This window comes from Bombyx mandarina, chromosome 11, assembly GCF_030267445.1.
Source record: "Bombyx mandarina strain Sakado chromosome 11, ASM3026744v2".
Taxonomy (NCBI): domain Eukaryota; kingdom Metazoa; phylum Arthropoda; class Insecta; order Lepidoptera; family Bombycidae; genus Bombyx; species Bombyx mandarina.
Genome location: NC_143218.1, coordinates 7,777,494 through 7,792,398, shown reverse-complemented (window position 1 = coordinate 7,792,398; position 14,905 = coordinate 7,777,494). Strand labels below are relative to the sequence as shown.

The following is a 14,905-nucleotide window of genomic DNA, read 5'->3' as shown; positions in this document are numbered from 1 at the left end:
TAAATTAAAATAAGACATGACCTAAAGGTCTTAGTTACCAGGTAATAAAATCCCTTTAAAAAAATCACTAGAAGAGGTAGGAATAATATTAAAAAAAATTATTCTACTTAACCCATAACGCGCATTATTCAAACAGTACAGGAAAACTCTTAGAAAGTATACCAGCGCATAGCTGAACAAGTTAACAACAGTACTATGAGACAAATCGTAATTATAATCTTCACAAACGTTCACTTTAACTGTTTGAAACGAAGTTAAATCTAACCGATAATCGTTTAACTGTTAGCTAAAGAGAGCTCTGTGAAGGAGGCGTGTGCTGATAACCATCTAGTAATCTTTACTGGACCAACACCTGCTCGTACTGTTAACGGTGACCAGAGACGTACTCAAGCTGAAACGTTAGGTTTTTAAAGATATGACCCCCCCAATGCCAATGAATTAAGCTAACTAAAACCTGACTTTACTAAAACTTGCATGTGTTCAAATTCGATGCGTTTGACGTCATTTGTGGCCATAATAAACGACAAGCCAACTGCAGATATATTTAGCATTAATAATACATAACGATTGATAACATTATCTGATGTATTTATCGTTTTGATGTATTTATTAGATTTTACTTAGTGATTGAAACTATCCATATTATCTATGTATTACAAAAACGATTCCTTTAAATGAAATTAATCTTCATTACTTTAGACTATTTTATTAATGATATCCATTGACCTGTTATCACATCATGTCGAAGCCGTGGCGATCGTCTCTCATGCTAGACTTGTTCAAGGCTAAACACGAACGAATTCACGTTATGATGTCTACGTGAATCCACTAACTTCTAACATCAGATTGCCTGTGAATTCGTCTAGCCGTCTCCCGCAGTAAAAATGTATTTTTTTTGGAACGAAGTTCCTTATAAGGGACGATGCGGAGGGGTACCCTAACCGGGAAAAAACGTCCGTAACGTAAGATTTTCATTAGTAATGCACACAATGTACGACTTAACTTTGTAATAACGTACAAATTAGTAATGCACACAGTGTACAACTTAACTTTGTAATAACGTACAAAAATAACATATTTTTTTATCATTAATTACCACGATCTCAGAGCGTTCGTTTACGCAATACACTAACTCTTATGCAAACAACCGTGAATGAAGTGTACCACAATAAGTTCGCACGTTACCGAATGACCGTGGGTTGTTGCGAAACCTCCAGTTTTAATTTTTTTATACCTCGAATAGAACTTAAAATTAATATTTTTATAATAAGGTACTTCGTTCCTATCTGGTGTCCCAAGACACTACACATTTTTTAATTCGATAAAGACAAAACCTTACAGAAAAACTTATACAAACCTTGAATGAAACCCACCATCAATAAGCGGCCCTACCCAAAACGAAACACACTCTAAGCGAACTTAATTCGTTACTCGTAACATTATTTATTCGGATACCAAATGTCAGTGGAACAATCGAGAAATAATTTATAGATAACGTTACTAAATCAGTAGCTGGTCAGTGAAATATATTCAGATAAGAATTTAATTACAAGTAATATGATCTCGGTAAATTCGAAAAAAATCGTAACGAACAGATCGTGGAGCCAGAATCAAACCGGGTGATCAGGTGCGTAGACGGTAGGTAAAAGTGTTCTACCGATGATAACCAAAGTCTAGTTATTTACAAAGAACAGATATACTTAGACCTATTTTTTTCCCTATCTATTCGATGGTAGCTAGTCTAAGGGGATATTACTGAGCACCTTTAACAAAGTTTTTTTTATTATTTTTTTATTGCCCTTGTAGGCAGACGAGCATACGGCCCACCTGATGGTGAGTGGTTACCGTCGCCCATGGACTTCAGCAATGCCAGGGGCAGAGCCAAGCCGCTGCCTACAAAGTTATCGAATTCAACTGGATCTCGAACCTAGTGGCGGGTTAATCGTGGATCGCAGTCAACATCACTAGCCACTAACCAGGCAATTCTACTAGGCAAATATTTGTCCTTCACGGTTAGAAGGTAACGAGATTGTGTAACGTTCACAATTTAGTTTATTCAAATTAGGAGATAACAAAGATAACATGCTTGATACAGTGGACACTCGTAAGCTAAATGCCACGGCTGCAACAATTCCCTTGTTTCACGTTTCGCGTTATAAAATCGAGAATCGACTCTAAGCCGCGCCTTCAACGGCCACAGGGCTAATCATACTCGTGGTCGGAATTTCGCAAGGCAGTGGCCCTCAATCGTACACAATTTAGGTATATTGGTGTTGCGAAATCTGAGTTCAGGTCAACTTGAGGTGGTCTGCATCCGCTTCCAAATAGTGAGGCAGTATTTTGGTACATGAAAACACAGTGTGGGGATTTTTCAGTTGCTACATGGCTTGTTGGAAATCGAAGTTAAATACCGAAGATGCCTTACACTGCGCTAATGACCACAAGACCACTTGACGTATCTTGATGATATTATAAGAAATACCTTTCTTTTTTAGGAAGGAAGGATTACTGGTAGCCTTAATGCCTTTCCAGTTTCACAAGGACAGGTAGGCGAACCCGGGCTCAGCCAGGAGGAGTGGGATTTATTAACAGCTGCCCGAGCGCCTCCGAAGGGGACTAACGGCTCGATGACAACTGCTTCGCGAATGCAGATACCCTCACTGAAGTAATAACAACAATTGCACTAATCGCAATTATATTAATTAGGAACGCATAGAAAACGCAAACGTATACTGAAACATTCTTTTTTTAAATATAATAATGAATTAAGGGAACCATAGATCAAATCAAATATAATCGAGTTGGCTGCGGTACGGTACAAACTAGCTATGTAGTATACAGATTGTTCCAATTTGTAACCGAAATTACTGTTAAACGATTTTAAGCGTAAGCCTTAAGGATATGGTAATAAGCACTTTTCGAAATTCCTTTCTAATTATCATTTCCTCACGCGATAATATGATTTAGTTCTCTTTTTTTTTCTTTCCTTTGGGAATGAATTCGTCTGATTTTAAGTAGATATGGGAACCCGTAAGCATCACAACTGAATTCCGAAGAGTTCAAAGGTCAAAGTTTGAATTGTATTGTTGAAGGATCAATCCTTCTTTCAGACCGAATCGCATGAATACTGACACGGCATTTTGGATCCTCCCATTCTCATTTGGTCGCGATTCCGATCCCATGTTAGATTCAGCTAAGCACTGCCCTTGCTTGGATCGATGTTAGCAAAGTCTCCCAGGCTGAGTCCCGTGAAATCGCCTACACGTTTGGTGAAGTTAGTATCAACCCTCGAGCTTACTAGGTAGGCAAAAGAATCTGAACGCAACAAACAAGATGTTGGAGCCTCTCTGTGTAAGCTAACATGACACGCTCAGTGAACCACCAGCATAAATTTGCGAATGTAACTATTATGTTATTCCTGTAGAATGGAAGTCATTCATAAACACGTATTTAGTATATATTGACGGTAGGCAGCGGTTCGGCTTTACCACTGGCATTGCTGACGTCCGTAAGTGACGGGAACCATTCATCAGCAGGGCCGTATGCTCGTACAAGGACAATAAAAAAATCTTAATAAATTATTACCTTCCTGCGGGATTTCAACATAGGCATAAACGCATCAGTTGGTATTAGTACAATGGGCGTCTTATGCTTCAGATCACTACGGGTAATTATCGAATAATAATAATAGGTAATAAATAATAAAGGTAATAAACCAAAAGTTTGTACGTAATGTTGACATTAATAATATTTTATTGTTTATTGATAAAGAATACGCGCCACTGTCATAATTTCACAACAATATACAATTTCATATCAGTGCAGTACACAAAACTACTGTCATATTTTTTATTAAAAAATAATTGACTCGAGATGCTGAATATTTTTTTTGTTACGATAAATTTAACATCACACAACACGCTGTACGATAAATATTACCTCACAAACACTTTCACTGCGGAATATATTGGGCGTGTCTATAATTAGATTATATCTGGAACATATGTTACGAAGCTGATTAATGTATCCAAAACATATTTTGTAGCAGCGTAATGCTTGCAGTCCACTTAAAGCTATATAATGTCTAAGCGTGACAAGTTTTTATTAGCTTGGCCGGTATCTGTCCATATAAAAAAGTACTTTTCAACGTAGCTTTCACCAACTTCAAGAGGTCCGATTGACTTAAAAAAACTTTCCCTCGCATCGAGGATCGATGATAATGCAATCTTTATATAATTGGCCAACACGCTGGACAATTAAATTAAAATTAAATTCTGCTATGTTATTTCAGCTTGTTTTTTTAAAACTAGATTTAATTATTTAAATACCTACGCTAAATGGTAAACTCTGTAGATATGCCAATTATTATGCCGTAGCCCGTCTTGACAGATGATAAAGAAGCTTCCAGTTATATTGTAAAACGCTTGTACTAATTCGAACCAGTCAACCTGGCCCCACGCCCCTGGAGGGGGCAATTTGATACTTAAGGAGAGCAATTCCACTAAATTAATATAAAAACTATAATAAAATTATTTTGAATATGAATTTCAGTTTTTTATTATATGTTTTGAAATATTATTTACTGTTTTTTGATAAAAATTTCATAGCGATTTCTTTCTAAAATTTATCTATTTAAAAAAAATTATAACATCTAGTTTTTTTTGTTGTTGGTTGTGTTTTAAGTGTTCGCGAAATATTTATTGTTTCTTTATCAACTGATTGTACATATTTCATAGAATTCTATTTTTTTTTTATTGCCCTTGTAGGCACACGAGCATACGGTCCACCTGATGGTGAGTGGTTTCCATCGCCCATGGACGTCAGAAATGCCAAGCCGTTAAGTTAATTAAACGAATTAAAGATTTAATAGCTATATAATATTATCGCTTCGCAGTTGTACTCCAGCCTAATAGACTAATTCGATTCGATGACTTGATGAGCAGTCGTCAAATCATGATAACTTGATTAGTTCTGTACGAATGACTCCTGTCTACTCAGCAGCGGCGTGATGATAAATGCTCTATTTTAAACCACGGAATGTAATTAACAGTTCTATAGATTATAAGTTTTCGAGATCGATTTTAGATTGAGTTTTTTTATTATTATTCTTAATTGCCACGTGATAATGATATAGTTTCGGTGTTCTGTTTTTAAATGACTGGTCAATTAATATTGGATATGTTCTATGAACATAAATGAACAGTACAGTACACGAGTCGAGGATAGCCGGCCTTCCATCACCAGAGCAAGAGCGTTATTTCGCTGAACATACTACCGGATCGGAATCGCGACCGACTGAGAAGATTCGGCAAAGAGCCTATAGATACACGCGAATGCTTAAAACAATCACTTCGTCTCTCCATACCTCCAACGCCGAGCCGAACTGTCCACGCATTACTTGAATTACGTAAATTGGAAAATTCCTTTTAAGTTTAACTGTCAATTATTCCCTTTTACGTTAGAAAGTTAAGCGCGGCAGTATCAAGCACCAATAAAATATAATTAGGAAATGTTCTAAGCTCTCTGCGGTCTAAGCACAATCGAAGTTGTAAGGATTTCAATTGATGAATTGTTTTTAGTTACGACTCGAATACGTAATGCGTATTAATGGCTAATGTCCATGTAACGGCCACTCCAGTAAAGATCGGAAACTCTACGCTCGAAGCTGTCGACGAGTATATTTATTTACCTAGGGCAAACTGTTCAGCTAGATAGATCCAATTTCGACAAAGAGGTGAATCATTGAACCCAACTCAGATGGGCAGAATTCGGAAAGCTACGTAGAATCTTTTAATCACCACCAGTGTCTCAAGTCACCAATGCCACAGTGTCAAGACGAAAGTCTTTAGCCAGTATGTGTTGTGATGACATATGGCAATGAAACGTGTTCGCTCAGAATGGGTCTTATGAAAAGGCTCAAGGTCACCTAAAGAAGAATGGAGAGGGTTACACTCGGGGTTTTTCCTTCGAAATCAAATCAGACATGAGAAGATTCGCAGAATAGATTTGAAGTCGTCGTGGCCTAAAGGATAAGACGTCCGGTGCATTCGTATCGAGCGATGCACCGGTGTTCGAATTCCGCTGGCGGGTACCAATTTTTCTAATGAAATACATACTCAGCAAATGTTCACTTCCACGGTGAAGGAATAACATCGTGCAATAAAAATCAAACCCGCAAAATTATAATTTGCGTAATTACTGGTGGTAGGACCTCTTGTGAGTCCGCACGGGTAGGTACCACCGCCCCGCCTATTTCTGCCGTGAAGCAGTAATGCGTTTTGGTTTGAAGGGTGGGGCAGCCATTGTGACTATACTGAGACCTTAGAACTATATCTCAAGGTGTGGCGCATTTACGTTGTAGGTGTCTATGGGCTCCAGTAACCACTTAACACCAGGTAGGCTGTGAGCTCGTCCTCACACCTAAGCAATAAATTAAAAAAAAAAAGCGTGGGAACCGACATAGCTCAAAGAATTGGGACGTTAAACTGGCAATGGGTAGGGCGCATTGTGTACCGAAAGACGTATCGTGAGTAGGCCTTCCCAAGGGTGAATCGATGACTTATTGAGGTTCGCAGGAATCCGCTGGATGCAAGCAGCTCAGGACTGGTCGTTGTGACGAGACTTGGGGGAGACCATCTGTGAACGTCTGTGAGATATATTTTCGGTGGTGTAACGTGTTGTCATCCCTACTGAGTTACAACCGTGTCCTCGGCAACAAATACGCGAGCCGGTTTGTATACTGATACCAAACATGGACACCGCAGTCGAATTATACGAGTATTTAACAAAAAGCGACTCCGACCGAACTTAGAGTGGGGTGTGATCAGCGAACAAAACGTGAAGGAAAGTTTTGAGAGTTAAATTTATTGCAAACGTAAACTAAGCGATTTTAAATGCACATTCAGAGCACGTACAGACGAAAAGATGCCACGCCGCGAACGTCATCGTTCGAAACAATAGAAACTTCGAACAATGAACATTCTGACGTCACAATTGACCCGAAATAAAGGTCCTTGATATTACAATAATATTCTGAAACTGCCAGGTATTTATTTTCTTTTAGGAAGGAAGGATTAGAAGTTGGCCCGAAGGCCTTTCCAGTTTCACTAGGATAGGTGGGCGAGCAAAATTAAAGACCTATCCATGTGACCATAAAAGTAAAGTGTAACTTTAAAAACAAATTATGTGATTATCCTTCCGACTTACAAATCCCTACGTCGACGAAAGGCCGATGCTTACAAGGCACTTACAACTAGGAAACATATTATCCTAAAATTTAGTTTATCATTGAAAGATTACTGGTGACCCGGAGGCCTTTCCAGTTTCACCAAAAAAAAAGCAGAGGACAACACGACGCCGGTGGGCGCCATCCCTTGGCCTAATCAAGCCTTCGTATTATGTATATATCATGCCGATGTTTTTGTGGCCGTACACGCTGCCAGCAGTTCTCCCCTCCTCCATTTCATCCTGCACCCACATCACCCCTGCCCTGTGCGGCAAGGAGCTTCTGCCCGGGTAGTGGGGTTCACCCCGAGGCCCGTTCCGTGCCCCCGTAAGGGGGTACGACGACCCCGATTGATTGACCAGAACAGGTAGGCGAGCGAAGGCTCAACCAGGGGGGAAGGGATTGGCTAACAGCTGCCCGAGAGCCTCCGAAGGAGAACTAACAGCTCAAAGACAGCTGCTTCGTGAATACATCTATCGTGTAATTCTTTACATAAAACATGCCATTGTCAATTTGGCTTTAGCAAGCGTGCCGCTCTCAAATTATTTCATCAATCCCATAATTCCATATAGTTATATATATTATTATAATATAGTTAGAGTTTGTCGATGTTGTTTTGTCAGTGTCCGATACACATATCAGATACGGGAAACCGCAGAACTATGTTTCTATAAAATGTCTAACAAAGCCCGGGAAGCAGTAATTATAAGTATTTGTGTGATTCATTCTCGGGTAGGTATTTCGTTTACGATTATCATTTACTTGGTATTAGTAGTAGTATTTTAAGAGTATTATTAAGTTTTATTGTGTAAGTTGATGTAAATAATAATATGTGCGTATTATAATGCGTATTAGTTGGTTGCAATACAATTGCTTTTTTTTTTTTTGTTTTTTTTTTGTGTAAACTCAAATTTCTAAATTTCTCTTTTTTTTCTTATCTACTACTATCTACTTATATGTGATTTTGATGGTGGAAATATGTTTGATTATTGTTATAGCTATTTTTTTAAATACATTTTTGTTGTATCGATAGTTTTCCATGTAAATAAATAAATAAATGGTGGTAGGAACAAACATGGACAGATATAAAACACCAATAGTGTTCACTTAAACTAAAAATTTATTTTTATTTATTTATTTATTATTGACATAGAAGTAGAAACACAAGCATAATGTGCATCTGTGCTTGAACTAGGTGATAAAACCTGTATCTCAAGCAGCAGTGCTCCTCGTACAAAGAATACAACAGCTTTACTTCACAGAAACAGAAAGTTAATAGACAAGAAATACACTGAAATTCATGGTTTACATAAAAGTGACAAAATGTAAGCTTAAAAATATAAAAATTAACAAAAAAATAATATTGAAATGAATGTATTAATGTACCCTCTGTGTGTAATGAGTCTGCGCATGTGTGAGTGTAAGAGGGTGTGTGTGGGTGAAGTCAAAAACATTAAAAGTTATTTAACAAATTTTCAGTGTCCTCATAGTTGAAATTAAGCAACCAATTAAATACAGAAGTTCTGCTCAAAAACCTATGGATAAATTGAGTTTTAAATCGGATGGTTCTACAGACATTATGATTACGTCGCCTCTGTACTAAATTAGGGTTGTAAAAACAAATGGAATGTTGTTTCAAGATTATTTTATAAATAAATAATTGCCGGATACTAAGCACTTCACAATTCTGATAAAGCTGATGTGTAGGGAACCTCTTAGGTTTAAAAGAAATTAAATTATTTAAGTGAAGATCGTGTCAAAATCCCACAAGTGATTTAAAATAACGAACCGGAAATACAGATGGACGAAGTTATTTTAAATTGTTTCGCGAAAATTCAGTAAATTATTGAATGTTACTAAAAAGATTCAAATGTTCACCTTGTATATCTGTGAAGGTAACTGTGCCCTATGATAGGGTTTTATATACAGCAGTCGAGGGTCATGGGCTCATTTTAGTACATAACCATCTCGCTTAAAAAATTCACTGCGTCTAAGAATACTTATCAGCTACGATTTGGGTCGCGCTAGCCGTTGAGAATTGTAAGCGACACTATGTATAATTTACAGTAACATCCATCAAAATTCGTGAAGTGGTCAACCCTGGACGCATTCATAGAACTATTAACATAATATGTATGAATAAAAAATTAAAATCAATGTCTGTAGACGTAGGATCAAGTATGTAGACGTGCATCGCCTACGCGTTTCTGAATCATTCACGAGATTGTGACGAAGCATCGTGCAGTTGTTTGTATTCCAAGAAAGGCTTAAGTCATAGTGTTACGTGGGACGTGTTATAAGTGGCACACATGTAGTTTCCATAAAAGTATGTATTTAATACATTTAGCAATAGTAATTGTGAAACTTATTTCATTAGAACGCATATCATTCGAAACATTGGTACCTGTCTGTAGAATTCGAACACAGGCCCACTTGTATTGCTCGATATGAATGCACCAGGTGTCTTATCCTTTAGACCACGACATCTTCATAATTATTTATTCAAAAATATTTTATTAATTAAATATTTTCAACAATTTATCTTCTTTTTTTCCTACCTATGCTGATAGCCTTGAGAGGCTATTTCAGTTTCGCCTTGACGCGTTTGTCAGCTCACGGGGCTCAAACCGGGAGTGTTGCTAACACTGGCCCTAGTAAGAGCAGTGCTTCACAGAATCTACCACCGGATCGGAAACGCGACCCACTGAGAAGATCCGACGAGAAACTCAGTGGGCTGTGTCTATGGGTTAATTTACTCGTTGAGCCCTCCGTCGCAAGCGACGGGTTCGACGAGAACGGTGACTGGTGCTTGAGGTACCTAAAAGCACCGTTAGTGGATCGGGAGGATCCGTAATGACGTATTTAGGGCGACGTCGACTGTTTACCATTCGGTCTACAGGATCGGGTATGTAATTTCCGGCGGCCACGACAAGAGGGTTTCCGTGTCGTGCCGCCTTCTCAAAATGGTGCAATGATGCCGACTGTATATACTTATTGACTGAGTCAAGCTCCAGGTCATCATGGAGATCCACATTCCTTAGGAACCATGATGCTCCGATGGCTATCCTGCAAAAACGGGATTAAATGACTTGAAGGAGTTTTATGTTAGGGCGGGCCGCGTGAGCGAACACTACGCTTGCATGGGTCATGACAAGTTTTGTAGAGTGTCAACTTATTACGAAAAAACAATTTACTTCGCTTGCAAATCATAGGATAACAATTTATCGGTGTCACATCGTTCTTTATAAATTTTATACTTTATTTAATTACTAACGACCCGCCCTCGCTTCGCTTCGGAAACTGTAATGTATCATTGATTTCTCCACTACTTAATGGATGTTATTATACATATAAACCTTCCTCTTCAATCACTCTATCTATTAAAAAAAAACGCATCAAAATCCGTTGCGTAGTTTTAAAGATTTAAGCATACATAGGGACAGACAGATATAGGGACAGAGAAAGCGACTTTGTTTTATACTATATAGTGATTTCCAAAAGCAATTTTGTCGTTTTGAATTTTAATGGCGCGTTTAGCGTTGCGTTATACGTTGGCGTTTCAGTAATACTTCGAACTTCGAGTAAATACTACGCAGAACAGCTACTGTTGACGAAATTATAATTCTGAATTAAAATTAATACAGGTAATAATTAATACAGTTAATACGGGTCAGTGGTTTTTGTGTAATTTTGCATTTTTTTTATTTTTATTGCTTAGATGGGTGGACGAGCTCACAGCCCACCTGGTGTTAAGTGGTTACTGGAGTCCATGGACATCTACAACGTAAATGCGCCACCCACCTTGAGATATAAGTTCTAAGATCTCAGTATAGTCACAACGGCTGCCCCACCCTTCAAATCGAAACGCATTACTGCTTCACGGCAGAAATAGGCAGGGTGGTGGTACCTACCCGCGCGGACTCACAAGAGGTCCTACTACCAGTGAGTCCAGACCAACCTAGGCTTCGACCCGATAACCGATTACTGATTTAACAGCATGAGGTACCTACAACACTAGCACTCCAAACTAATTGCGTTAAACAAAGTTTTTATCCACGACAATGACCGTTCAGTTCTGTTTTTGTTCGAACGAAACCTTTCGAATAATTTTGCATTACAAATTACTCGATTACTCAATTATATTAGTCAATCGATTCTTTTCTTGTTTGAAACACCATAACATCGATTGCGGAAACTATGAGCAAAGATAAAAGCAATTATTCGATTTAAAAAAAAAAAAAGAATGTACGAGTCGCACACGCATATCGATTAATGAACAATCGATTCTTACAATCGTCATCACTCATTTAGCCATTGAAGAAGATTACAATACACTTCGAATTGTTCTAAAGAGCGAAAATAATGCCTGAATGTGTTACATGATGATAGGGTATTAATACAAAATAGCGGTCCACAATTTATCGAAATTCGACCGTAATCGCAAACACTTCAAAGTTTAGATTTGATTTCGTTTATTATATTTAAATTTAAAACTAAAAAGCTCTGAACATATACTACGAGACAAAAAGAAAATTCGTGGACATACAGAGGCGACAATGACACTGAATCAACTACTTTGTCTCTTATGTGTGGAAAAAACAAATAATTTTGATACATTGAAATTGAATCGATTTAAAAAAAAACACCCGATCGAGTTTCGTATTTAATCGATAAAAGCGATCGAAATGTCTTTATCAATTAAATACTCCCGTATATTATCGTCGTTCTATTCACTATTATTTTAAAACGATTATAAACTCTATGTATGTAACTGTATATATATTGTACGGGTTGACATTCATTCTGAGACTGTGTTTCTTGTAAACAAATTTTTGTTTTCGTAAATTTAATTTCATCACCGTTTTTTACTATAGTTTTTTTGACTCTGTATTGCGAATTTATTCGGCGTTTTCGTCTATACGCCGTCTATTTACATCATTTGTAGACTGCAGACGCAGATAATTATGTACATAAAAGCTCTTGTATGCATAGGGCATAATATGAACCCGCAGTGATAGGCACCACGCGGCTGCCTATACCTATATGATTATATTATTTTAAAATTACAACCGTTATACAATATAGTTTTTTTATTGCTTAAACGGGTGGACGAGCTTACGGCCCACCTGATGTTAAATAATTACCGGAGCCCATGGACATCTACAAAGTAAAAGCCGCCATCTACCTTCAGACATGAGTTCTAAAGTTTTACAGTACAACGACTGCTCCACCCTTCAAACCGAAACGCATTGCTGCTTCACAGCAGAAATAGGCAAGGTGGTAGTACCTACCCGTCCGAACTCCCAATATGTACTACCGTCAGTAATTACGCAAATTGTAATTTTGCAGGTTTGATTTTTATTACACGATGTTATTCCTTCACCGTGGAAGTCAATCGTGAAAATTTGTCAAGTACGTATTTCATTAGAAAAATTCGTACCCGCCTGCGGGATTCCAACATTATCTAGACATTAGCTAGATTCAAATGCACCGGACGTCTTATCCTTTAGGCCACGACTACTTCGAAACTTTGATGTGTGGAGTGAACATTTAGAATAGATGTTCTACTGTCGAAATCACTAATGTGTTAGTACCGCCATCTTGGCTATAAGATCATGTTGCATTTCATCGATTACACAACTCTACAGAAAAAAAATCGTTCTTTGTCCTAACGTTTATACTAGGTTTTTTCGGTTAATTATTCACAAAAATGAAAATAAAATACCTTTTTTGGTATAAAGTTTGCTTTTGTGATAGTTATAGTAGTAATAATACTCATTTTTCAATTTTTTTATAAATTTTTATTAATTTTAATACTTTCAAAAAAACCGCGCTATGAGAGTGGGGTATTTACGTTTACACAGTGCCACTAGATGGCACTCGAATCATAAACAACGATCAGGTGTTTTGTACAATGCCAAAAAAACTTTAAATGTCACGAAAGTGTAAATATGATGCTGATGCATTTTGTTTCATATGTGGTCAATTTATTAAAGTTCAAAAGCAAACTGTTTCATGCCATGTATTTTTTTTTCGTCTAATTACGATCTAAAATATCGAAATTTTATGCTTTGCAACCAAAGTCAAATTTGGTGTTGACCCGTGTTATTATTAGGGTGAAAAAGACTCATCTGTCATTTTGACTAATAATAAAACCCAAACAAGAAGGACATTCTAATTTTAATAAGCAAAAATTACAATACCCACTAAAGATGTCTAGTATATTCCATCTGTAAATGTAGAATACATTTAACAAATTTATTGTTTCTATTTATTGTCAATATTACAAAAATCGAAACACGAAATCGAGCGATTTTATAAAAGCAAAAATTTTGCGAAACCAATGGGAACAAATTTAATCGATAAAACGCTAGTACTAAAAGCCAACGAAAAAAATCAGGCCATTCACACCTAATTGAGTTCAAACCTTTTTTTTTCGAATTACAAACAGTAATAAAATTCCCACCATTGTTTAATATCGAATGAACACCGATGTGTCAGTCAAGTTTTTTTGTTCGTTTATTACCAATATCGATACCAGAAAAGATTATATCGATTTATGAGTCACGTTTCGAAAAATATAATCGTTGGAATGGCAATTTTAATAAATAGCTTAAACCATGAAAGTGAAACTTATTTATAACATTGAATTTAAACAATAAAAAAATTGTACAACGTATTTCAATCATGATTTATTGTTGTAAATTATATCGAGATTATAAATCGATCAAAACGATTCCAATACATCAATCACTACTGTATCACAAATCTCCTAGCATCAAGGTCGATAGTAAAAGGTCAAGCCAAATTTAACGATCCCATAAAATAATAGTTGTTTCTTTGTTTCAGAATCGATTCTGACCCATTAAGAGAAATCGAAATACGAACCGAAATTATCACGAAACTGGAACATTTTGACAGACGTGACGCTAAATGAAAAAATATACCATTGAATTAGAAAAAAAAAAGAGAAAATGACGGACAAGCAAATTCGAACGACCCATTTTTGAAAATGTACGTCACATTGACGTGATTTAATTGAGAAAAAAGAAACAAACAAAAATGGCGCACAAATTGAAGAACAACCATTATGTAGCCACGCATCGTTCTGGTGTGGATTCGCCGTCATCCGGAGGATATTTGCACAGAGCATCGTCTAGAGATGAAAACGACAGCCATAGAGCACCTTCGGAGAGGACGCTGTCAGAGTACACGGTAAGATTACACACCATTTTTTTTGTCATTTTTTTTTAATGATTTTGGCCCAGAGGCCTTTCCAGTTTCACCGGGATAGGTGGGCAAGGAAAGGCTCAGCCAGGAGGGGTGGGATTTGCTATCAGCTGCCCGAACGCATCCAAAGGAGACCTAACAACTCAAGAGCAATTGCTTCGCAAATGAATACCGTATCGGAATCGCCCGCTGAGAAGATCCGGCGAGAAACTCAGCGGGCTAATGCATGGGTTAGGTTGCCCGTCGAATTCTTTGCCGAGTTCGACGAGTAGGGTTATCGATACGGAATAGATAAATAAGGTAACCTTAATAATAATAATAATCTTAATAATAAGGTTACCTTAATACGTGGTTATCGGGGTCCGTAAGCCTGCTCCTAGCGTTAGAGCTGAAGGCGTCTAATGCAAGGGTTATTGGATCTGATGGATCCGTAAGGACGTATCTACGGTA

At 37.4% G+C, this 14,905-nt stretch overlaps 1 protein-coding gene across 1 annotated transcript in view; it reads left to right on the top strand.

The window, feature by feature from the left end:
• The window catches only part of LOC114242199 (uncharacterized), a 128,501-nt gene that overhangs the window by 91,854 nt on the left and 21,742 nt on the right, over window positions 1–14,905 (top strand). Inside the window, exon 3 of the mRNA XM_089730856.1 lies at window positions 14,075–14,440. Coding sequence (XP_089586982.1) covers window positions 14,288–14,440 — 153 coding nt within the window. The 5' untranslated portion in view covers window positions 14,075–14,287. The remainder of the gene's footprint in view (window positions 1–14,074; window positions 14,441–14,905) is intronic.